General features: G+C 45.0%; 1 protein-coding gene across 2 annotated transcripts; it reads right to left on the reverse strand.

The window, feature by feature from the left end:
- Nucleotides 1-258: 258 nt before the first annotated feature.
- Cnmd (chondromodulin) lies at nucleotides 259-25,024 on the reverse strand. 2 transcript variants are annotated; one of them, XM_006252346.4, is made up of 7 exons: nucleotides 24,795-25,024; nucleotides 24,253-24,396; nucleotides 18,615-18,755; nucleotides 12,867-12,977; nucleotides 8,171-8,324; nucleotides 4,608-4,774; nucleotides 259-745 (listed from the first exon to the last, which is right to left on the reverse strand). In XM_006252346.4, the coding sequence occupies exons 1-7, from the start codon at nucleotides 24,864-24,866 to the stop codon at nucleotides 533-535; spliced, it is 1,002 nt and encodes a 333-aa protein (XP_006252408.1). In that variant the 5' UTR covers nucleotides 24,867-25,024; the 3' UTR covers nucleotides 259-532.
- Nucleotides 25,025-25,800: the final 776 nt, after the last annotated feature.

The raw sequence follows: 25,800 nt of genomic DNA on the forward strand, positions 1-25,800 counted from the left end.
TAGATGAATTTCATTCTATGTCCCTTCCCTCCTTCTGTTTGAAGTTTGTTTCTTTTCCCTTCCCTCCCTCCCTCCCTTCCTTCTTTCCTTCCTTCCTTTTCCTGGGAACTTTGGACACATTTGCAAGACTGCAAATAACACAGTGAAGAACAGTGAAGTCAAGAACATTTGAATTCCATAGAAACAATAGAACTGAGATGATCTCAGTCATGATTTGATTAAAAGGAATTCAAGTATATGACAGATCTGGGACAAATAGTAAATAACTTCATGTTTATTTCAAAAGTAGCTTTTAAAGACTTGCAGTAGACTTTATTGGTAAAGCAAATAGTAAAGGGATAGTAACTGTAGACTTAAAACTACCCTTTCAGTACATTTGCACACAGCGGTGCACAACCAAGGTTCTGCTGCAGCGTTTAGGATAACGTTATTCAGGTTGAGTATAAAATACTTTGCGGTCCCTTGGCATGGTTCTTTGGTTCTCAACTCTCGTGCTAATTCTTGCTTGGCAGTGCTGATAGATGAAATGGATTTACACCATGCCCAAGATGCGGGCAACCCACCAGCTGCACGGCATGACCACTCTGCAGGCTGAGCGACACCCTTGGTAATTATAAGGCCACGGGTAGTAACCTCCCAGCGGTTCGCAGATCTTCTGGCAGTGGATGTAGCTCCGTCTGCACTCTATACAGCAGATTCCTTCGTGATCCAGTCTAGGGTCAAAGGTCATGCTCTCTCCTTCCTGCTGCTGTGACATGAAAGACAATTATTTTCTGCCCTGTATAGCACACATGTTATTTTAAAATCGGATTCTGCGTTCACTGCTTCAAGAGATCAGCACAATCGGTTATAAGGTTTCAAACTCGTAACCTGCCACCACTCAGAATCCCTTCTGACATCAAGGAACCTTCGCCTACTTAACCTGTCACCAGCAGAAAGTTGTGTGGTGTTTTAATGACATCCTCAAGTGCCTCCATGCCTGTAAGGAGCCATGCTTGTCACTCAGGAGCGGCCCACTTTGTTTGAAATAACATAAAAAAGAGCCATTAAGATCAGAAGGAGCATTCTGACTGCTACACAGATGTTTCAGGCAGTGGACACGGCTGCCTTCCTTTAGACTCACTGATGTGGGACAGGCTAGCTTTCTACTCCAGCTCCACTGCTCCCAGACCACAGCCGAGCCATTTGCTCTCCCCTGCCTGCCTAACAGCAGCAGAACACGGGGAAGAAGAGCCCCAGGTGTTCCCAAACACGATCCTATGGATGAAGGAAGACTCCACTCTTGTTGCTAGACAGACACAGTACTGCCCTCTGCTTGATTTAATATCTGGTTTGTCTTTTCGATGACCTACAGGGTCAGGTTTCTGCATGTGTATAAATATGCATTGAATATACTGGCAAGAAGCCCTTGTTCTGATTTACTTGGGAGCATTGGTAGGGTGATACAGGGCCTCACACTAGCCCAGGTTAGTCTTGAACTCAGTATGTAGCTCAGGTTAGCCTTGATTTCGAAGCAGCCCTTGCTTCAGTCTCTTGAATGTTGGGACTATAGTTATGAGCACCACGGTCAGTAAAATCCCTAGTTTTAGATGATCTAATCTCAACACCTGTCCTGGAGGTATCGGGCTCTGCCCTGTGAATTGGTTTGTTGTTGTTGGGTTTTTTGTTTGTTTGTTTTTGTTTTTTAGGTCTAGTCAATTTGAGGAGAGTCAAAATTTTCTTGAAAATGGGAAAACCTTTGTGGAGCATTAGTACACTGGCTTAGTTTGACAGATGTTAACATGTTGTCAAGTTTACTTGTTTTTCTGAAGTACTGTAAAGGGGTTTCCAATGTGAATGTAAGGAAGATTGAAGGTATCATGACATTTCAGTCATAAGAAAAGTATTTCTAAAAGGATTGAGTGGTTAATACCTACCTACACTGCACTGCCACCTGCACTACTCCTGCACTGCCACCTGCACTGCCACCTGCACTGCCAACTGCACTGCCCACACTGCCACCTGCACTGCCACTTGCACTGCCACCTGCACTGCCAACTGCACTACCCCTGCACTGCCACCTGCACTGCCAACTGCACTGCCACCTGCACTGCCAACTGCACTGCCACCTGCACTGCCACCCGCACTGCTGCTGTCACACCCAACAGAATCAGCAGTCCTCACACTGTCTGAGGCATGTGTTTGGTGCTATCTTCAGAATGCCTGCCTTATTCCCTCAGACCAGTCTTTCAGGCTACTTTCCCCTTATCTCTTGAAATAGACTCATTTAGAACAACAAGCAGACAGCCCCTGATTAATTTCAGACTTCTCTGGGGTGGAGGGTGTATAAGTGTTAGTGAAGGCGTTTCCTCATAGGGAGGCTCATTAGGATTAACAGAACTGGGAGGAAATCTTAAGTTGTCGCTGGAGGGGTTTTCCTTAGAGGAGCATATGAAGGACAGATCTTGAGGAAAATGCTTCAACTATTTTTGCTTAAAACTCAGCATATGATAAAGAGAGAGTTGACATAATTGGGGTTTTTCAAGGGATGTGGATTACTCAAATCTGTAGCCAGGGCAGACAGGTCACACCCTGCCCTTCTGTAAACTTCCTGATAGCTTCAGACCTTGAACAAATTCATCTAGCCTGGCTACCTGGGGGAATAAACTATATTAAATTTTGTTTGCTTATTCAGATTATACTTCTTGTTATTCTTTGAGCTTAGGGAATAAAGTGCTATGGTGTTCTGAATTTTCTGATAAGCCTTGGGTTATTTGGAGAATACCTTTTGCTCTAAATCCTTCTAAAATACATTAGTCAAAAATGATAAACCAGAAAATACGTTTGTAATATGTGAAGCAGTGTAGGACTATTGGGGGTGGGGAGAGAACACACAAAGGATTTAGTGCCGTGGTTCTCAACCTTGCTAATGCTGTGACCCTTCAATACAGTTCCTCATGTTGTGGTCATCCCCCTCCCCCCACAGCTGTAAAATTATTTTTGCTGCTACTTCATAACTGAATTTTGCTACTGGTATGAATCATAATATAAACAGTGGTCTTGGGTGACCCCTGTGAAAACATCTTTAGACTCCCAAAGGGGTCATGGCCCACAGGTTGAGAACCACTGATTTAGCGCGAGCAGATGGTCAGCCTTACACATAATTAGAGATGGGCGTGATAAATAGGCAGAAGGCAAGAGAGTGGCAAAGGTGATGGATAAGTTTTGGGGTGTGTACTTAGGCTTGTGTACATGAGGCTTGTGTTCAGTAGCCCCTGCCTCGCCTTACCACGTGTCCAGGGAAGTCTGATCGGAAATAGGACGGTCCGTCACCTCTCACAGACACATAGATGGTGTGTCTTTTGGGAAGCAATTTGGTAGCCTCCAGTAAAATCTACAACTCCTTTCTACCCAGACGTATCAGGACTGTGCTTTGGTATGTATGCCAAGGACCTACTTACATCATAGTGTCTCTGGGCTAAACCCGCTTCGCCTAGACCGCCTCACTTAGAGGGGCACCACAACAGCATTAGCAGTATCGAATGGGAGGGAGAGACTTTATGCCCACCAAGGCCAAGTGGGTCAAGGTGTAGCATATGCCTGTCTTTACATTAGCGTGCTGCTAATCGGCTAGAAGCCGCTATCTGAATGTGGAGCAGTATAAGAGAGACAGAACTTTCCCAAATACTGTCTTCTAATTGGAAAGCAGGGTGGAATTTCTGTGCTGAACAGGTGCGTTTTTCTCTGTGTATAATCCTGCAAAGGCATGGAGCAAAGAGTCATTAATAAGCTGTTATCGAGACAATGTCTGCGGTAGAAGGTTTGGGAAGCTCAACTTCCCTATATATTTTCTTTGTATTTTTTTTTCTTTTTTTCAGAGCTGGGGACCGAACCCAGGGCCTTGTACTTGCTAGGCAAGCGCTCTACCACTGAGCTAAATCCCCAACCCCTTCTTTGTATTTTTTTAAAACTGCTTATGCTTTATTTTAAAAACCAGCTACAAATACGTATTCTGTTTTCTTTCTCTGAAAAGTGTAGTAATGGTAAGTTATAAGTATTTTTTAGATTGGGGGGAGGGGTTAATACCTTAGTGCCCTTCTTATGGACCTAAGTTTTCAGCACTGTAGCTTAGGGAATCGTTACCTGTGTGAGAATCTATCCAGTCTGGACTGAGAGCCCTGAGGGCCAAAGCTGCAGTTGACTCTCTGGGCACAGGGCCTGAGAACTGTCAGGGAATCCACAAACATGTGCCGAATGGATGGCCAAAGTGGAGACAGGCAGGGAAAGAGAATACTTTTGATTCTGTGTGCTGCCTTGAGAGCATATTCTTGGGAACATTTTTAAATGGTCAGATTCCTGATATTTATTTTCATGGATTTTCCCCCCTCTGACCAAAACAAAACAAAACAAACAAAAACAAAACAAAAAAATAAAAAAACCCAAACAACCCTCCAACAATCTCCCCCCACCCACACTCCCTCCGCCGATGACTCGGGAAACAACTTTGATTTCGCACCAAACACATGAAGAAGCAGTCTATGCTTGGATGAGAGCTCACTTAGAAATAACCTTTCAGCAGCACATGGAATGCATTTGTCTGGGCATGTCATAAAAATATCGGTACGTACGTGGTAAGGATTGTCAGGGTTGAAAGGTTCTTCGTCATCCTGAACGCTGGGTCTGGTTCTGTTACTCAGTCTTCCAGGGCCTGCGTTGCCTCGAGGTTCGCTGTGTGGTCTCCTTGTGGTAGAGGGAGCACTGCTTCTCACTACTTCTCTTCTCTCTCTTGGGATTTCTGTAAAATTTGCTATAAATTAATTCCTTTACATGAACAATTAAGGCGATTAGACCTGTGTTTTAGTGATGATTGCAGGGATGAGCCATGGCCCAGCCTCCCGTTCAATTTCATAACTGCAGCAGACGCTGGAAGTTGGTTGACAAACTTCTGTTCTCAAGCCCCGCCTCCCCACCTTTTATCCTCACTTCACTCCTGGAACCCAGCAAATAAAATAGCACTCATTTCCCCTGCCGTCTTTGCAGTGAGGAGCGGCCAGGCAAGCTATTTCTAAACAGAGAATAGGCTAGCGCCGTGGGTGGGAAAGCCTAATTTACTTTCTGATAGAAGAGGACAGAAAGTTGTTTCTGGGTGTTTTTCCTGGATGTAAATGTTCTATCTGGAATTTGGAGCCGATAAGTAAGCACAAGGATGATGAGGTAACATGCTACAGAGAGCAAAATGGTAAGTGAAAAGGAGACTAAGGTGTGGCCGCCATGCCAGAAACCTATTGACTTTGGGTTATACATACAGTTCAATTTACATTTTGAAAACACTGTTGATCAGGTATGCTGTAACCTGCAGCCATATATGTGTGTGTGTGTGTGAAAGTTGTTTCTGGGTGTTTTTCCTGGATGTAAATGTTCTATCTGGAATTTGGAGCCGATAAGTAAGCACAAGGATGATGAGGTAACATGCTACAGAGAGCAAAATGGTAAGTGAAAAGGAGACTAAGGTGTGGCCGCCATGCCAGAAACCTATTGACTTTGGGTTATACATACAGTTCAATTTACATTTTGAAAACACTGTTGATCAGGTATGCTGTAACCTGCAGCCATATATGTGTGTGTGTGTGTGTGTGTGTGTGTGTGTGTATTTACATATACTTAGAAATGTATATGTGGGAGTGTATGGGGGACTGGGAGTATATGGGGGTGGGAGTATATTATATGTGTGTGTGTACCATATATATCTATATAATAAGTAGCTTGTTATATAGATATAAAGCTTTATATTTTCATATGAGATATTGTCTTGGTTAATTCTTAAAGAAACAAACCTCATGGGATAGAAAAATGAGAATTTTTAGGCATAAGGGCATCAAAGTACAGACCAAGTGGTTGGCCAAGACCACAGACTGAGTAACAGCCAGGTCTAGATAGGAACCCTGACTTCCAACCCAGCGCTCCAGTTAACCATCTCGGCATGAATCATGCCATGCAGCTGACGGGTGAGAAGCAGATAGGGAAGGTGCAGCGTAGCATTTTCTGAAGAGCCTCCCCGAGCCTTAGTTTCTTTGTCTAAAATGGAGATAGCAATATTTCATTCATAGTCTAGAGATAGGGCTGGTTAAAACCACACCTGGGCTGGAGAGGTGGCTCAGCGGTTAAGAGCACTGACTGCTCTCTATTCCCAAGGTCCTGAGTTCAATTCCCAGCAACCACATGGTGGCCCACAACCATCTGTAATGGGACCTGATGCCCGTTTCTGGTGTGTCTGAGGACAGTGACAGCGTACCCACATACATAAAATGAATAAATAAATAAATCTTTTCTTTTTTTTTTTAAGGAAAAACCACACCTAAGGATGTTGGCATACAAATGTTATTTTTGAGAACTAAGATTTGAAGCTATAGGTAGCTTCCAAAAATCTCCTTTTACTAATACACAGTCTAGCTATTTCGTGTATGTCTGGGTCATTGCTTAGTTAACCTCAGGTGTTGTTCCTCAGGAGCCATCTACCTTGTCTTTTGTTTTTGTGTTTTCTTTTCATATCCATCTCTTACTAGGACCCGGGCTCACAGTTAGACTCCTGGCTGACCACTGGTCCTTATCCACCGAGCTGTCTTCCCAGCCCTGCAACAGGAAACTCTGAGAGTATCGACTGTTTTCCATGGCATTCCCTGTGTCCCTCGCCTAGAACAAGTTACCTGGTGTAGGACAGCCCTTCCTGCTATTTTGTAAATTACACTTTGTAAACGAGTGAGGGGATGAACTCAAGGGAGCTCTGAGGCTTGTCTTGAGACCAGGGAGAGCTTTGTATGGTAGTGTGGGAGATTCTAGTCCGTGCATGGAAAGGATAATGGCTCTGGGTGGTAGACAGCAAAGAGGCCTCACTTAGGTGACAGTAGTGGGGATTGAAAAGTAGGATGTGGCCATGAGATGGGGATGCACGGACAGAGACGGCAGGCGTGCAATGACTCCTGCTTCTCCAGGTTTTAGAGCAAGATGAGACTTGTGAACAGTCATGGTAGAATCAGAAATCTATACTTGCTACGCCTGGGAGGCTGTTGTTTTGATTGTGGTAAAGCAAGCATGGCAATAGACAAGGTAGCGTATGACACAGGCTCGCCTTGCTCACTGTGTAGCCGAGATCAGCCTTCAGCTGGTCCTCCTGCCTCAGCCTTCCTAGTGCCTGGATTAGCAAGCACTGCTTCCTACCAGGCCTTGCCCGTTTTTAGCGAGGTTTATTTGTAGAGTTCAGGGCATTAAGCTCATTTACCGGTGCTGCTGTACAACCATCCCTACCCTCCAGCCACAGAACTGCTTCTGTTTTTTTTCAGGTAACTGTTCTTTCTCTTCTGAACAGTATCCTGACGAGCCGACGGGTTTAACGCCCACATTTTGTCCATTTCCTCATTGCTGTCTCCTACTATTCAATGAAACTTTTCTGAAAACAGCCTATCTCATTTGTGCAAGGAGAGAAGCCTCTCTCTTCACCTGAGCCACAGCTACAAAGCAGGCCTTGGGGAGACCAGTGTGTTGACCGCACTAGAAATGAAGTGGAAGGCCCTTTGGGGAGGAGAGACGGTGAGGCCTGCTGGGATCACCTGGCCTTTGTCACCCAGAAATGGCTCAGAGGTGTGTGCTCCTGCCTGACACCGAGGGGACCCTGCACTTATTTTCTCTGTGTTTGGAAGCGGCTGCTCCAGCCTTGAACATGAGGAATCTCAGCCTATACCCACAGCAGCTTTTGGCTGTCCCATAATTCTGGGTTCGAATATAATAAACCATCGACAGCATGACAGCTTCTTAGTCCCCTGATGCTGTGCTTTGAGAATAAAGAAATGTAAAATTGGAAGGTGCGAACAACTGAGATTAAGGGGCAGTACAGGAAGAAGCAGGGGTGTCATAAATAAACACCACAGCTAGGAGCAAGTGCTCTGTCTTCCTGCCCTGCCTCCTGTTAACCCTGCTGTGCCTTCCCTTCCATGCTGCGGAGCGCGCCCCACTCCCACCCCACCCCACCCCCACCCCCATCATTTTCCTTCTCTTATATCTCTCCTGCTGATTACCAAGACTCTGAGACAAACATCCCAAGCTACTCTATTTGTCCTACCACGCTCAGGTCAGTGGAGGGGGCTCCCAAGAGCCCTGAAGACAGGAAGCCCTGTTTCAAGATGTAAATTAACTTTACCTTTCGGATACATGGGCTTAAGCCAGAAAATAGGCAGGTCGCCACAGAATTCGAGGATTTTAGAACTCAGGAAGCTGTTGTCCTTCACAGGCTGGTCCACGGCCACCCAAATCAGAGAATTCTCTTCATATTTGACTGGCATGATCTTGCCTTCCTGTAAACGCGAAAAGCCATGTGAACAGAGGAGGGTAGTGCACGCTGCTTGCAGAGTCGAGCCACCGAAGGGTTACTTTGCTTCGTGTAAACTCAGGGAGGGTTCTGAGTGTGCACACACGATGAGTGGGCGCAGTAGGGCTCCGATCTTTAGTGTCCTCAGTACCCAGCACACCTCCCAACACCCTGCTTCTAGACAGCTGTAAGGTGTGAATAGAAGTGTTGAGAGTCGAAGTGAAAATTACTTGATACCAACTTTGAGATTTAGGTTAATCTGATGTTTTCGATCAAAGATGTGTTTGAGGAAAAGTGATTGAACAGACCCTGAAATCCGATAAAGGACAGAGGAACCCTCCATTTGAAGTGAAAAGTCTTTTTTTTTTTTTTTCGTTCCCCAGCTTCCAAACAACAATGGAGAAAAGCAAGTGATTGGTTCTTTAATGTCTCCAGTTCAAAGTGTTATTTAACATAAACCATTTCTCCTGTTCCTAGCTATAACAAAACTTATCTCAGATGTTTCTCACATCAAGCACACTACTGAGATTTCAAAGCTAAGCCCCGGATTTCCTTCTACAGAAAGATACTGAGGATGGTTTGATAACCCAGGAGACAAATTTATTTTTTTGCCAAGTCGTTCCTTTCATGTATTTATTACTTTGCAGTAGGTTGGAGAAATTAAAATGTGTTTTTTTTCCTCACCACAGTAAAAGCATCACTTCATTCGTGCTTTCTCCCTCAGGGGCATGGTTAACATTAAACAGCTTAAAGTTATTGGAGGAAGGTAACACCCAGGTAATCCAGTTATTTACCTTAAATCAAATGGCTCCATCCAGGAAATGACTGCTCTTTGAGCACAGTAGTCCTTTAAAGTTATACAAAACTGTTGAAAAATTTATGAGAGCAAGTGGTTCATAAATCTGTCCCGCCACAGCCTGAAGGGTGTGGAGAAGAGGAGGAGGTGCTCGGGATGACACACATTCGCACCCTGCGAGCCAGGGATGTTGTCAGTCTGGGAGCACGCAGGCTGTGAGCACGGCAAATTGACCCCACTGTACTTTCTGCATTGATTTTTATCTATGAGAGGATCTATCATGCATGCGGTAAACAACAGAAGCACAAGACAGTCTGCTCCGGTCTCAGAATCAAGTGTAAAGATTGGAATACAAAAGATTTGCCACACTTGAATAATTATTTTCAGGTATTATTATCTGAAATTGAGGGTACCTGAAATATTTGACCAAAAAGACTCTCAAAAGTAGAGTCATAAGTGGGCATGACTTGTGCCTTTAATCTGAGTACTTGGGAGGCGTCAGACAAGCCGATTTTTGTGTGTTAAAGGCCAATCTGACACACACACACACACACACACACACACACACACACACGTATGTATCTATGTATGTATTGTGAGTTCCACAATAGCCAGGTCTATGTAATGAGACCCTGCCTAAAAAAAGGACAAACGTGGTGATTTACCATTCATACACTATAACCCACATTTAAAACTAACGTGAAAATAAGAATTTTGCAATAGTCTAGTTTCATCTCTGAAAAGATTATCACAGACACGAAGACACAAAGTTCATCAAACTATTAGCATTTGTTCCTTCAAGATCATGGCGTTATGCTATTCTACTGCTCTTCTTACACCTTCACGTATTTATCTCTTCTGAGAATTTATCTCTTCTGAGACGGGGTTTCTCCGTGTGACCCTGGCTGTCCTAGAATTAGCTCTACAGATGAGGTTGGACTCAAACGGAGACATCAGCCTGCCTCTGCCTCCCAAGCCTTGGGATTCAAAGCATGTGCCACCGCGGACTGACTTATCAATTTTTCTATAGTATCAAAGTACTGTTTTACATTTGAGCGGAAAATAATTAAAGCCAATACAATGGCTCAGTGGGTAAGCCCGGTGACCTAATTCAATCTCCAGGCCCCACATAGTAGAAGGAGAGAAGCCACAACCAACTTCCAAGGTTATCCTGTTACCTCCACAGAAGCCTACACACACACACACACACACACACACACACACACACACACACACACACACACAGAGAGAGAGAGAGAGAGAGAGAGAGAGAGAGAGAGAGAGAGAGAGAGAGAGAAAGAGAGGTGGTGGTGTAAGGTGGTATACTATAAAGTCATGTTCAGAGCCAGGTACTCTGGGGTGGGCAGGAGAGAGGCTGAGCTCATAAGCCGTGTATTGGCAGCACAGCATCAGTGAACACTGTACAGTGAAGAGAAGCCCAGGGCTACAGCAGAGGCGCTTCCCACCCAGTGTATAGGCTGTCCTCTGGGCGTTTGCACTGAGCACAGGGAGAACAAGCAGAACATGGGGTCTGAAGGTCCAGAGGCCACCTTACAGAGGGAACTTGGGGTAACTGGGTGTCCATGAGAAGTATCAGGACTTCCCAGCCCCCTTACAAAGCCTCCGGGCATGTTTGTAGCTTGTGTTTTGTTCTGCTTTGAGATGTCACCTGCTGCTGCTCGCCTGGGAACAAACAATTAGGTGGTTTCTAGGCACCCTTTCCTTCAGTGGCCCCGAGGGATCTGTGGCTCCCTTTACTTCTCTCTCAGGGATACAGAAGGCTCAGAGACGATCATAATAAAATTAGCAATTATGAGCAACCGCCTTCCCATTCACCTTCTAGTAGGTTCTGAGGCTGTGGGCACAATGTGTATGTAGCAGTTGGAAGGGGACAGAAGTGAGGTTCAAGTTACAGCCACATTCACAGCAGGTGGCAGCGCTGGCTTTTGGATCTACAGTTTTGGTTTTTGTTTTTTTATGGCTCACGGGTCTGTTTTTCTCCCACTATCCCTGCCACAGCTCAGATAAGAGACGGCTCATGGTTGTGACTACTGTAAAAGTGTAAGATAGGGAGCATCATTATTAAGTGTGTCTCTAGGACTCTGTGTAATCATAAAACACAGTTTTAAAAATCAGGTTTAGGGCTGGTCTACAGCTCGTGGAATGATTACCTACATGTGTGAGGACTTAAGTTCAATTGCCAGTAATACAAAACCAACAAAGTGCCAGGCTTAAAGGCAAATGGAAACTAGAAACAAATGGAAGAATTATGGTTTTTAAATGTGTAGAGTTTGAGGTCAGCATGGGCTAGGTAGTGAGTTCTACTCTACTCCAAGCTTTCAAGGCTAACTTTGACCCTGTCTGACTTAAGGAGACCCTGCAATTAAGAAAAAAATTATGAAGGTATATCTTAGTGCTATAGTTTTGGCCCTGCTGGAAAGGCTTTTGATCCAATTTCTTGCTTTAAGAAATACAATTTACAAGGTTCGTATAGCTTCATTTAACCTGACTTGAACCAAAGGGAAGAACTGTGGGGAGCATCTCAGCTCAGGGTTGGATGAAACATCCATGGGAAGAGTGCTCTAACCCACCTTCTGGGTGACCAACTATCCAGGACATTTGGGAAGAATTCCCACATTTTGTGGGGCTGAGGCTAGGGGCCTCCTTGAAGTCTCTTTTTTATGAAGATTTTACCTTGTGGTCTTTTTATTTTATTTTGAACTTCTAATCACTGATCCGATAGCCACTTAACATTGGGTAAATAAGGACTACCTAAGTACCAAATCACTAATGCTTTTAGGTATTTTTATGTTTGTTTGTTTGTTTGTTTATGTATTTGTGTGTGTGTGTCTCTGAGTGTATGTCTGTATGTGTGTGTGTGTTGTCTGTGTGAGTGTGTGTGTGTCTCTGAGTGTATGTCTGTGTGTGTGTGTGTGTGTTGTCTGTGTGTGTGTCTCTGAGTGTATGTCTGTATGTGTGTGTGTGTTGTCTGTGTGAGTGTGTGTGTCTCTGAGTGTATGTCTGTATGTCTGTGTGTTTGTGTGTGTCTGTGTGTGTAGCTACAGCACACAGGTGGAAGTTGGAGAACAATTTGAAAGAGCCGGTTTGTTCTTTCTACCATGTGGGTTCTAGAGATCCAGCTCAGATTGTCAGGCTTGTGTAGGAGCCAGAATTAATCTGTAAGCCCCACTTGCTCAAGTCACATGTTTTTGCTCCCCTAAACAAGTTGGGTTTTTTGTTTGTTTGTTTGATTTTTGTATTGGATGTGCTTGACTGAATGTAGGCGGAAGGTATGTAGGCAAGAAATAATACGAGGGATGTATGCTTGCCCCTGATCGGACCTGATGGGAAATACAGTGAACTGTGGGGTTTGCCTTTTTAAGCCTCTGTAAAATGTGGACCTGGCCAGAGTCCATCAACCTGGCTGGTATTTAATTAAAGCTTGCTTCAAATTTGGCTCAAAATGGCGGGACTGTTTTTTCTCTCTCAAATTTCTGGAGTAATACTTGGCAGCCAGTGGCTTTCCTCACTGAGTTATCACAACTAATGCACTTTAAAACATGCTTTCCCAAACCCTTAAATATGTTGCACCACATCAGAGAGACGGCCTGGAGCCAGCAGTATAGATAAGTTCTTCTAGTAGAGAAGAAACAAAACTTAGGTTGTAGTCATGAACCTGCCAAGGAGAAAGGTCTCCAGTGTCTTCTGTCTGTCGTGTGTGTTGGTACCCACCAGTTCAGAGATGCTCTGCTTGGTCCCAGTGCTGACCTCAGGGATGCGAGCCTTCACCTGTGCTTTGATGTAGCACTTCTCTCCTCCAGCAAAACGGATCCCAGTGATGCCCTATGAGATAAAAGTTTATTTGTTTATCCACTTATTCACTCGGTCCATTATGTGTAGAGGTAAATGTAAGATAAAATACTGGCTGCCATGGACTTTATCTTTAGTATTGTTTTCCAATAAGAAGAAAATAAAAATTCAGGTAGAAATAAGGGTCACAGAGAAAAATAGTGCTGGTGAAAAGGCTAGGAATGGCAGGGAGGATAGAGACCATGCCCAGGAGGGGTGATGATAGCCACATAGCTCTTGTTGGTTACCCCAGTGTGTACAGAGCTCAGGAATTGCCCCTCCATCCGTGCAGCCCTTTCTTAGCTGGTGGCCTGGGTGAGTTCCCTGTCTCTGACTTTTCTTAAGCTTCATCTTTCATTTGGCACTTAGTCTATGGTTCTCAGTTATAAAATTCTCGAGATCAGTGTCTGAAGTATGCATGTGCATGTTGGCCAAATTAATGAATTCCCTTAATTCTGAGCTTTCCCAAGTCACTGAGTCTGACGTAAACAGAAAAACTTTACACAGCACCAGGAGCTAAACCTTACCAGAGGACTTGATGCTTTGTTTTGTCCCCTCTGAGATATAAACAGTGTTTCCTCCTGGCTGGGGACCAGCCTTAAGAGACACATTGGCACAGAGCTCCTTCTGAGTTGACAGCTGGGCACTGCTCTCACCTGAAGAGGATGTGAGAGGGAACTGCACATTCTGTCCCAGGAGTGTTTACTTGACTTGGCTGATGTCATTTCATGATGAATAGGTGATCTAAATATTCCAAAAGGTCATAACATTTATGCCTAATAATGTAGATTCCACCACATGTCTGAACCTCGACAACCTCCCGTTGTGTTGAGATCAGTGTAGGACAAGGCTGTACTGGATGACGTCACTAAGACTTCACAAATCCAGTGCTATGGGCTCAGGATTCTTAAATGGAGAATGAAGTTAACCAAATGTCATGCTGCAGGAGAATCACAGGAATCTACCATATTCACTCTCAGGACATGAAACATACAGAGTCAGGTTACAGACTTAGAATGGGTGGGGAAGTTGAGTCTTCCTGCATGGCCCAGTCTTTGCTTTGAGGCCTGCTTGGTCGTACAGCAGGCCACTTGTTCATGCTTGAGAACCATTGACATCTGCCAGGCTACTTCCCAAAGTTCTGCTGCTCCTTCCCTGCATGTAAATCTAGGACTTGTAGCTTAAGGCCTACAGGTTATAACCCTCTCACTTTGTTTCTCTCAACCCAACTCCTCGACAGAGAAGAGGCATGGCCTGACGGAGGTCTGCTTTGGGAACCAAAGTCCCATGGAGAGGTTTTAAGAACATGGTTGATATAACTGACTTTGTAGTACAGCACCAGGGAGGTGGAGGCAGGAAGACTGAAAGTGTAAGGTCATCCTTGGTTATACAGTGAGTATGTGGACCAGTCTGAGATACACGAGATGTTGTCAAAAAACAAACACAACCAACCTAAAAACAGAACCTGGACTATCCCAAGAGATTCTCATTGCACTGATAGTAGCCCTTGATCTATGAGTATTAAACCACCAGATGTCAATGATGGACAGCTAGAATTGAGGCCCAGCAGCTTAGGGTAAAGGGAACTTTGCAGAGTAGTTTTTAAATGATCATAATCGTCTTTCAGCCCAAGTTTCCCCTGTACTTGGAACTCAGAAACATTTGTTCGTATCAGAGTCATTGGGACAAAACTCAGAGGGTTGGATTCCAAGCCCAGGGGGAAGATTTCTGGTTCAGTATGCTTAAGTTTGTTATTTTCATCAAGCCCTTGGAGGTTGTCCTGCTGGTACCTTAGGGATGCAGCTTGAGAACCACTGGTGTCTACTACGCTACTTCCCACAGTTATGCTGCTCCTATCCTGCATGTAAATCTAGGACTTGTAGCTTAAAAAAGAAGGGAGGGAGAGAGATCACTGCCCCCTTATATAGTATGTTTTCTAGCCCCAAACACGCATGCTCTCTGACCATGAGATGTGTCAGGAGGAAAGCGTGCGTCATTCCAGTATGTGTGGAGAGAGTAGATCCTACTGCAGATACAAAGTCCACGTGTAGTGTTGCTTCTCACAGTCCACACACTGCAGAGGTTGCTGACAGCCCATGGGATGGGACCAGTGGAAGGGAATTCACACTTCACCATACAGTCTAGCTGCAAATCCACAAGCGGGCGTATATATTAAGAGATTAAACAGATGGAGAAGAAAAAGAAAGTCAAGCAAATCTCTCCTCCAACAAACTGGGCCCTAGAAGCCATGATAATGAGGACACTTGCTAACAAAGGCAACACAGGAAGATTTAAAGAAGAAAACAACAACAACAACAACAACAACAACAACAACAAAATAATCTAACATTTTGTTCATCCAAAGAGCCATATGATATCACCTAGGGAGGACCTCAAGGAGGGACGGGAGTCTTGTCCCCAACAGGCACGTTAGAAACCTTTGGAAGAGTCTGGTACAAAGATTGAGATATTCTGATTTTTGGGGGGTAGGTCTCATAGAGCCCTGGAGTCTTGAAGAACCAACTGTCCTGTGTCTTAGGAATCACAGCTGCTTGTGGCACTTGCCTGGCACAGGGTGCCATTTTCATCTTCCAGGTAAACATACAGTGACTGAACGTAGCTCACAGCAGTCAATTTCTTATGAACAGCTACTTAGAACTTGAAGTAAATTAGTTTTGCTTTATTTTTGAGACAGAATTTTAGATTTGTCTCAAGCTCACAACCCTATTTCTGCTCCCCAAGTTCTGGGTTGGCAGGCATGCAGAGCCATGCCGGTCAAGGCATCGGCACTGGTGCCTACTGTCTGAGAAAAACGCATAGCATTTAACGGTCAAAGCATACTTGTGACCATCTGCGCTGCAGGTGTGGCACTGACAGTCTTCGAACAACCAGTGGATGCACTTGACTTTATTAATGTCCGCTAATGCATCTGGCGGAGCATGTACATATGAAATCCATATTTCATAATAAATTACCCTCATTTTATTGTTCCTTTACATTACAGTTGAGGGTTATATCGATCTTCGAAATCAATAACCTACCTACTTTCAAGGTAGGTTCATGCTGTCGTTTTCCCCCCTCTAGCTTTTAAATCACAAACTTCAAATATCCACATATTAAAAGAGTTGTTTTCTGAAAACCAAGAATAGCCATAGGTGCTTACCACTGCAGTCTCCTCTTAGTTTCTACTCATGGTTTTTGTTACTGAAATATGGCTTTGGGTCTGAAGAACTTGGCTTTGGTCAACAGCGTGGATGCTTGTCAGGGTATAATCTTTTAGAATACAAATCACGAACTGTGACTCAACCCTTGTTTGCTTATGTCTCAGGGAACAAAGTTTGGGGCACTGGTTTTTGCAGTGCTCCTTTCTTTTACACTGTCTGTTCTCTGTCATGATCTAGCCCCACCTGCATTTCCATCGGTCTCCAGCCCCATCCTTGCCCTAGTTGAGTGCACTGGAAGGGGGCTGTAGATCCTTTTGAGGTATCCTTTCTAGTTCTTCCTGTTAAAGTTCAGGCTATTTCCCCAAAGGGCTATAGCTGGGTGGAAGGGTGCATAGTAGCATAAGAAAGCCCCTTGGTTCAGTTCTCAGCACCACAAATCATTCCTCAGAAGATTATTCAATTTACAGTGTCGTCCCTTCTGCCGTGTCTGTGCAAAGCCTCTAATGGGCAGGGACGCCTTTGCGTGAGGAGCACACTTTGCCCGTAGCTTCTCATGACACATTTCTGGACTGACCTCAAGCCTTTTCTGTGTGCATGTCTTTCTTCTAGACTGGACCAGAAGGTCCTTGAAGGATAAATGTCCATCATCTTCCATCCCTTGTGCTTAGCGCCATCCTTCCATACGGTGAGCCTCAATCAACACTTCCTGCGTTTGACTGATGGTTTAAAATAGAGGCAAAAGTAATAGAAGATGACCACAGAGTCTGATTCATGTCTTTTCAAAAGGCCAGGCTTGTTTAAACCCATAGCAGGTACAATCCATCCATCAAAAAAATGTTCCACTCACCAGTTCTGACTTAGAGAAATGTAGAAGCTATCAAAGAGAATTGATCAGTTTATGAAATATTTGTGGCTCTGTTCGTCTATGAGAACAAAACACAATCAATACCATTATTAGAAAGAAGCAAAGGATTATAAAACAGATATATAGGTTTGGGATTAAAATATTTTCAGAGGATATTCTTGACACATCAACCTCCCCGGAGTGAGGGGCCTTTTGTAATTCATCCTCACAACCCCCTTTGCATATTTTGACATTACGGCACATCACAGGTATTCAATTTTGTTCTGGATTGAATGATGTGAACAGAGGAGCCACATTTTATTAGTTTATATTGAGTGGTACAGAGAAAAAATGTTTTGCCCTGTCCTGGGTTTTGCAGTAAAAGCATTTAATAGGTCCAGAGAAATTATCCTTGAGCACAGACCAGAACCATTTGCAATGTGATGACCACACAAAGTGCAGCTGGGCACACTCAGGGCTGCAGAGCCTGTCCCCAGGTCAGGGCCCTCTGTGAACACAGCCAGGCTTCGTCAGCATCTCAGAGCACTAATGCTAGCATCTGCTGGGAATTCAAAAGGACTCGTAAAGCGTGTTTTGGTTCCCACCAGAGAAGTGCTTTCATGTAAATGAAAAGCTTCATTGGTTTTTTTCTCAGAAATCGGAGGATGGGTTGATGAGATGTTTGTAGACCGATGAACCATCAGAAGAGACATTATTTTCAAGAGCCCTCCTTCAGTATGAAGCTTCGCCTACTGCAGATTTAGCAGAAGAACCCAAATACTATTGCTTCTCCCTCATCACAGAAGAGAGTAAGATTTTGTCAGCCAACGGGTAATGTAGCCCGTGACACTTCTGTTGGCAGATGCACACTGAAGTATCAACAAAGAGCCCAGGGTCTCAAATTGCCTGAAGATTAAATTTTGCTCAAAACAAAAGGGGGATTCAAATGTTTCTTTTGTGATAGGCCTTGCCAGAAAACACGCTTATTTTCTGGATTAAATGGAAATTAGAAAAATATGGACGTAGAATCTACTATCCACAAAGCGCCCAGTGATTAAAATGTCTCTATTCTCTAGAAATCCAAAGTTTTGCTCTTGCTGTGGTTGAAGACTCTTTGAGCACTCTAAATACCAAGTTAGAGAATATCACTCGGAATGACATGGTTCTCACCAGCCCTTCTTGAAGACTGTGCAATTTCAAGAAGAGTCTGTCCTCAATGACGTTCGTTATATTTTCCTATTTGAGCTTTAATTTTGACTTCTAAGTCCATATATCTTTTATTTTCTAGAGGTAAACTCACTTCTGAACTTTTTTTTTAAGCTTGAAGATGGGGATCTCGTGTTGCTCGGGCTGCTTCAAACTCCTGGGCTCAAGTGATATCCTTCCTGACAGCTGTGCCTACTGCACACAACGGGCTTTGTTATTTTCTGTATTCGCCTTCCTTGCAAGGAGATGGAGGACAAAGCAAGACGCTTTCTCAAGGAGCAGAAGCTACACATGCAGGTGGGTTGCTCGCACAGAGGCTGCTGTAAAGAACAGTAACTACCGAGAGCCGCTGCTCCCCCAGCTGGAAAGGCCAGGGCTTTGCCCGTTAGCCTCTGTAAATGTGTGAAATGTACTTACATTTTGGAAATCATTAACTTCAATCGCTTCCTCCGCTCCGCTTCCCATTTTAAAGGTCTCCAAGTTGTTGGCAGCATCTATCTCCATGGACGCGTCTTGTAGTCTCCCATTGATACTCATGGTGTAATGGACGTTGTAAATCTGGAGGGGAACAGAAGAACCTCCGCTGTGCTCTTTCTTCAAGCAATTTGGGACTGATCTTTAGAGCCACAGACTGAGGTGGGTTCCACCATTTTCACAGATCGGTGAAAACAGCATTAATAGTAAATTAATAGTAATACTTGTATTTGAGGACTCTATTCATACACCAGTAAGTTAATACAGTGATTTTCCCCCCTGCCCCCTCTCTCTGTGTGTTAATGTCCTTCATCTTATTTTTGAGACATTGTGTCTCACTGAACCTGGAACTGACCGATTCAAGTAGACTGGCTGGCCTGCAAGCCTGTCTTGGTCTCCTCGTGATAGGTTTACAGTGTGGGTTCAGTTCCTGAAGGCTGCAGGGCAAGCACTTTAGCAAAGGAGCCATCTCCTCAGCCCGATTGTTTTCAAATACTTACTAAGTAAACTCTTTGGTAGCATTTGATAGCTACTTAAAGAGAGGGCTTGGATCCTGGCTACACATCAGGAGCAGATGAAGATTGATGCCCCAGGTACCATATCTGGACCACTTAAACCAAAGCCTGTGAGGTCGGGGGCTGAGAATCAGTGCTTGGTTTTCTAAAGTTTAATTCTATCGTAGCTGGACGGAGAACCACCCACAGACGGATGGGAAGGCATTTGGCTGGGACAGTGGCATCTTTGCTTGAAGAATGACTTTTGAAATTCACCAGTCAAGGTTAGATGTGTGCGGTAGCATATGGTAAGGATTACAGACAGTGCTTGGAGCTGTCTTATATACAACAGCACTTGGGAGGCAGAGGCAGAGGCAGGCAGATTTCTGTACGTTCAAGGCCAGCATGGTCTACATAGCAAACTCTAGGATAGCAATGGTTACGTAGGGAAACTATTCCTCAAAAGGGGAAGAAGAAGAAGAAGAAGAAGAAGAAGAAGAAGAAGAAGAAGAAGAAGAAGAAGAAGAAGAAGGAGAAGGAGAAGGAGAAGGAGAAGGAGAAGGAGAAGGAGAAGGAGAAGGAGAAGGAGAAGGAGAAGGAGAAGGAGAAGGAGAAGGAGAAGGAGAAGGAGAAGGAGAAGGAGAAGGAGAAGGAGAAGGAGAAGGAGAAGAAGAAGAAGAAGAAGAGGAAGAGGAAGAGGAAGAGGAAGAAGAGGAGGAAGAGGAGGAAGAGGAGGAAGAGGAGGAAGAGGAGGAAGAGGAGGAAGAGGAGGAAGAGGAGGAAGAGGAGGAAGAGGAGGAAGAGGAGGAAGGGAGAGGGGCAGGGAGGAAGGGAGAGGGGGAGGGAGGAAGGGAGAGGGGAGGTGGAAGGGAGAGGGGGAGAGGAGGGTGAGGGGGAAGGGAAGGAAGAAGAAGAAGGAGGAGGAGGAGGAGGAGGAGGAGAAGAAGAAGAAGAAGAAGAAGAAGAAGAAGAAGAAGAAGAAGAAGAAGAAGAAGAAGACGACGACGAAGAAGACGACAGATAAAACAAAAACAAAAATCTACCACTATGAAATTATCCAAAGGACTTTCTGTTTTTGGACAGCTTATCACTCACTACAATAGGTTAAAAATAATTCACACACTGCTGCTGTCGAGCATTCTGCTGCCCTGCTAGACTGGAGCCAGGGTTTCTCTTCTTTCTTTCTTTTAAGGACTTTAGGTAGCTATCTGTCTTCATGAATCATCCATTATCTATTGTCTGCCTAACATAGAAAGCACATGTGTGGTCACGCACAAGTACACATGTGCAAGCCTTCACAGGGGAAAGGCTGAGAAACGATGACGAAGTTTCTGTCTCATGCCAGGTCAGCCACTCAGCACTGCAAAGAGCTGTGATTTTATTCCAGTCTGACTTTCCTCCCTCATTATGAAGAGTGACTATTACTCCTGGATAAACACTAGAAAACGTAGCCGTTGTTACAGGATCATTACTCGGAGAAAACTCATTAGTACTAGACTCGCAGAGCACTATTTTATCATCAGAGATGTGGAAATGGCTCTGTCACTCCTACCCTTCTTCCCCCGTACCCGGCTTCCTTTAGCAAGAGAAGAAATATGGGCACCACTCCAGCATGTCCGTCCGTGCCCTCCTGCCTCCTTCCAGGAACCCAGCCGCCTCCAGTTCGCTAAGTCACCCTCACTGCGGGGCCACCCCGTAGGATTCAGACTTAACAGAGATGGAGCAGAGCCCAGCGGCCTGTTCCACCTTCTCCCTCAGAAGAGCCTAGTTATAGAAGTCTGAAGTTTTGTTTTTTGTTTTTGGCTAAAACCAGGCCTTTCTGCATACCAGCTGAGAAAGCAGGCTCTGTTCTGCCCTGGGAGCTCAGAGCAGCCATTGTACACATGGGCTAGCCGCGACTGTTCGAGGAACCTTGGCCTGTGAGTTTCTTCCTGGCATGGTTGTCCTGCAGTCAGAGGACAGCAAACTAAGGCAGTGCAGCATTTAAGAATTTAACCATTGGGGGTTGGGGATTTAGCTCAGCGGTAGAGCACTTGCCTAGCAAGCGCAAGGCCCTGGGTTCGGTCCCCAGCTCCGAAAAAAAGAAAAGAAAAAAAAAAAAGAATTTAACCATTGGGCTGGAGAGATGTCTCAGCGGTTAAGAGCACTGCCTGCTCTACCAGAGGTCCTAAGTTCAATTCCCAGTAACCACATGGTGGCTCACAACCATCTGTAACGGAATCTGGCGCCCTCTTCTGGTGTGTCTGAAGACGGCGACAGTGTGCTCATACATAAAATAAATACATGAATCTTAAAAAAAAAAAAGAAAAGAAAAAGAATTTAGCCAATAGAAATTCTTTTTGGCTGGTTCCTCTTTATCTCCCTGCCCCATACATATCATAGTTTATCATACTATGTCCCAGGCTGGCTTTGACCCTTCCTGGCCTAATTTCACGTTCCAACAGTTGCACCTTTCTCCTCAGAAGAAGCTTCCTTAGCTATAGCTTGCATCCTTTGGATAGAGTTGGCCTGCCTGGCATGTCCATGCTGGTGGTTGCAGGAAAAGCCTGTGCCCTCTTGGAAGGGTAGGGTAGGAGTAGGGGAGGGAGGAAGGCAGTGTGCAGTTTCCAAAGCTCTGGGCTCTGAGCAGGGCAGGAGGCTGAGTTGCTGGAGAGGCAATCACGTTATCTTCTCTAAGCCCAGGGAGCTGTTGGCACCTAAGGCTATTTCTCACTGAGTACAACGAAGTTTATTATTTGCCAAAATTCTGCTCAATATGGTGCCTTTTACAGCCAAGGATATTTGCTAATGAGTTTTTAATAAGGCCTCGGTTCTATAAGATTAATTACATAATGTTTGGGAAAATGTCTAGAAAAATTAATCTATGAACAAGGCCCCAAGCAACGGTCTCCTCCCCTCACTGAACCTGTAGAGTTGTCAGTTGTCCGGCACCGATGGGAATTTCCCAGATCTCAATGCCTTGTTCCATTTACAATAACGTGGATGAAAAATGGCCTCAGTATTTGAGCTCCGTCAGTGATCCCCTCATTATTAGGACCCTGTGCTTGGTAACCCTCCAGCTAAATGTGAGCAGACTTGTCCTTGGGGACTGAGCCATATGAAAGGGAGAGGCGAGAACTTTACAGCTGGTTCTCCTTTGTGAACGAATGCAGAGAGCCCAGGCACGGAACTCTCCAGAGAATGGGGAGTCCATTAGCTCGAAGCTCGTCCCTGTGTGATAGACACACTTACCTTTTTGTGACTATGGCGTGTTTGGGTGATTTAGAGTTATATTCAAAGACAGCAGATCCATGAATGTGCATAGCATAGGCAGGGCCGAGTGCACTCTACTTCAAATTTTGTGATTTGTTTGCCAGACTTAAATAATATAGAACAGCATTAGACAATTTTTTCCAGAAAAAGAAGAATGCCATGATTTTCTTCATTCTCTTGTCTGTGTAGGAAATAGCAATAACTTTGATTGTTCGCAATAAAATGTGATTTACTATTCCTCCATATTCTTAGAATTTAATACTGCTCTCTTAAACCAAACATCTTGCAGGAAAATGAAAGATATGAAGAGAGGGAACTCACTTCTTCAGGGTGATGGTTCATTCTTAAAAGAGATTTGTTACCTCTAAGGAAGTCAGCTAGCCATATTTGTCTTTAATTAAGTGCCAAATGGTATTGCTTTCATGGCCAAAATATTTACCAAAAAAAAAAAAAAAAAAAACCCAAAACAAAACAAAACAAAACAAAAAACCTTAAAAAGCAAAGCTATTTCTGTCTTCAAATTACTTTCATCATGGAGATTTTGTTCTCTAGAAGATGGTATTTACATTCTAACGCCATCCCATTTCCCAAAGGGTGACAATCTCAACCCTGCTACTAATGGAGACAGAGACATTAAAATCACTCTCATGTTCACACTCTGCGCTTTCATATACAAGCATCCGGACCAGCGTCTATATTTAAAATACAAATACATTAAGGCACTTTTCAAATCCACAGAAAATACAGCGCAATTCTGATCTTACAAACTGATGCTTGTAAATTTGATATAGTCTCTAAAACAGACTCCGTGCTAAGTGGCGTGGTTATCTACGTTAGGCATTTGAGTTAAAAATACAAATTATGCAGTGACTGCAGAAGATGTGATGTGTAAAATGGCTGAATTGCTCTCAGCACCATTTCTCTAAGTACTGGAATTTGTTCATGCTTTGAATTTCATGGTGGGAGAGGAGGAAAAGAGGCAGTCAGCGATCCTTGGAGGACAGTGATTAAGAAAGAGCCCTTTGTGTGCGCCCTGGAGATGGAATTCTTTTTCATGAGCTGAAATAAGCTTATACCCGGTGTGGCAGTGGTCATCAAGATAAAATGCCCCCTTTTACATAGGTGGACACAGTCAGGTATTTGGAGAACACACTGGAACTCTGCCCAGTTCAGACAGAAGCAGTTTTTATACTCCTTGAGAGAGTCTATCGAGCCTTAATCGCAATGGGCAGATAAAGGGAGGAGAGTAGTTAGTGAGACATTTGCCATTAAATCATAGGTGACCGCACTGATTCTTAAAAGAGATTTGTTACCTCTAAGGAAGTCTGACTTTTTGTTTTAACCCAGAAAAGGGAGAGTGAATAAATAGGTCACAGACAGGAGAACTTTCTGGATATTTTCCCTCAGCTGTGGGTCTGAATATTCCTTCTACCCTTTGTCCTATTTAAATCGATTAGCTCTCCTCAGCTGGGACAGGCATTAAGGGTCATTTACTTTCATTTCTTGCTTTCTGGATAAGAAGTTCAGAGAGGCCGCGTGCCCCACCCACTGCCTCACAACTGCCTGGTAGCTGCGTTAGTCTGTGATGGTAGAGTGACTTTCCCACGGTGTCCAAGGCGTTCTGGAACAGTCTCAGTTTCTGTTCTCGTCCTAGAAATCCTGAGCTTGCCTACCCTGTGTGCTTTACCCACTTCGGGCTAGACCCACGAAGGGGACCAAAGGAAGCAGCAGGCTGTGCCCACTGGCCGCCCGGCGCTCTGGATCCACCTAGGGGTTCGGCCACCCTGGCACCTGGCGGCCCTTGCATCCCCACTGGAACCACTCTTTGAACTTACGTGATTGTCATTTCCCTTCCAGAAGTAGAAGGCCCCAATGGCCCCGAAGAGCAGCAGCACCGCGCCAGAAATGAGAACCACAGCTCCCACCTTGAGCAGCCGTGTAGGGCTCCCGGAGGGCTTCACGGTCACAGTGGCATATGCCTGCAGGGCAGGAGATGGACTGGTTACCGCACCACCACACTCGCCATCCCTGTGTCGTGTCCCCGGGGAACTGTGAGGATTGGAGTAGGGAGCCTTGGCCCCAAGCACACTCAGAGGCTGCTTCCTCAGGCATAGCAGACTCTCCCCTAGGTAGGGCCCCTAGCCCCTCAGCCCTGCACCTTCTGCTGTCACAAGAGGTCCCCTCCACACCTATGGTGGGTCCTGTGCACCCTGCCACTCCATCCACACACTGGGCATTCTCATTTGATTCCCTCATCACCACACATCCAACAGCACAAATACCTGATTCCAGAAGTGGATCTGGCACTCACACGCAGCCCCGGTCCCTGTGTCTGGACTCACTCCACATCAGTCTTGGGGACCCAGGAGGTACTCACCGGGGGACTGCAAAACTCAACGTCTTCAGGTCCTACCATGGTGATAGGAACTTTGTCCGAGTTCTCTGTCATGACTGAAGACGGAGAAAAAGATACTCAAAGGTCCCGTCTTGCTGTCCTAACTGTCCCAACTGTCCCGTTGTCCCTACAGTGAATGCCCCCTGCACACAGCGGCAGCAGCAGCAGCAGCAGCAGCAGCAGCAGCAGCAGCAGCAGCAGCAGCAGCAGCAGCAGCAGCAGCAGCAGTGTCCTGCTCTGGCCAGCCCTTCTGTCCCCACCCCTTCCAGCACCTCACCTCTCCCCTCCCTTTTCCCTCCACCCTGGAGCAGCCTGCTCTGCTTATCCTGTGTTCTCAGACAGACGTGCCCTTTCCTCACTCACCCCAGTCCAAAGCCCCAAAGTTACATCCAGATATGTTTGAGTATATAAGGGATGTCGAGTCTTGGAACCCCACCTGCACCCCCAATTACTAGCTTGCCAGGATTTCTTAGAGATTTGCTGGGACACTGGTTGGAGGCTATTTCTTGAAGCCCATGGAAGTGGGTTGAAAGGGGAGTATGACAGGAGACAGGGGACCTATCTCAAGTGCCAATCTTAAGACACCTTTCCACTTGGGTTTCCACTGGAGGTGGAAACTGCTGGGCTCTCCTGGAACTAGAGCATGGAGCAGAGTCTTGGAGACAGCCTTTTGCCATTGGATTCTTCAAGGGAGGGGTTTAATTGCCGCAACACTGAGGCAGAAGCAGAGAGGGTCTGAAGCAGAGGGAATGGGGAGCCTGGAACGATCGAAATGCCTATAGTTAAGTCCATAGAAAAACAGGAACAGTGGGAAATGCTTCTCCCAAACACTGATTGGGTATGACCAAAGGAACAAATAAAACATAGTTACATATCACTTGCATATATAAGAGTAAATAGCTCCATTAAGTGAACAGAGAAGATAGTTTGCTTTCTTGTTGTTGATAGTGTCATGTAGCTCAGGATAACCCAGAACTCCCTATGTAGC

Source organism: Rattus norvegicus, chromosome 15 (assembly GCF_036323735.1).
Source record: "Rattus norvegicus strain BN/NHsdMcwi chromosome 15, GRCr8, whole genome shotgun sequence".
Lineage (NCBI taxonomy): Eukaryota > Metazoa > Chordata > Mammalia > Rodentia > Muridae > Rattus > Rattus norvegicus.

Excerpts from the sequence above, each read along its gene's own strand:
- Cnmd (XM_006252346.4), bottom strand. The coding sequence starts at position 24,866 with ATGACAGAGAACTCGGACAAAGTTCCTATCACCATGGTAGGACCTGAA. Across the intron at positions 24,397-24,794 it reads TTGAGTTTTGCAGTCCCCCG|GCATATGCCACTGTGACCGT; the intron begins GTGAGTACCTCC and ends CCTGCCCTGCAG. Across the intron at positions 18,756-24,252 it reads GGAAGGGAAATGACAATCAC|ATTTACAACGTCCATTACAC; the intron begins GTAAGTTCAAAG and ends GTTCCCCTCCAG.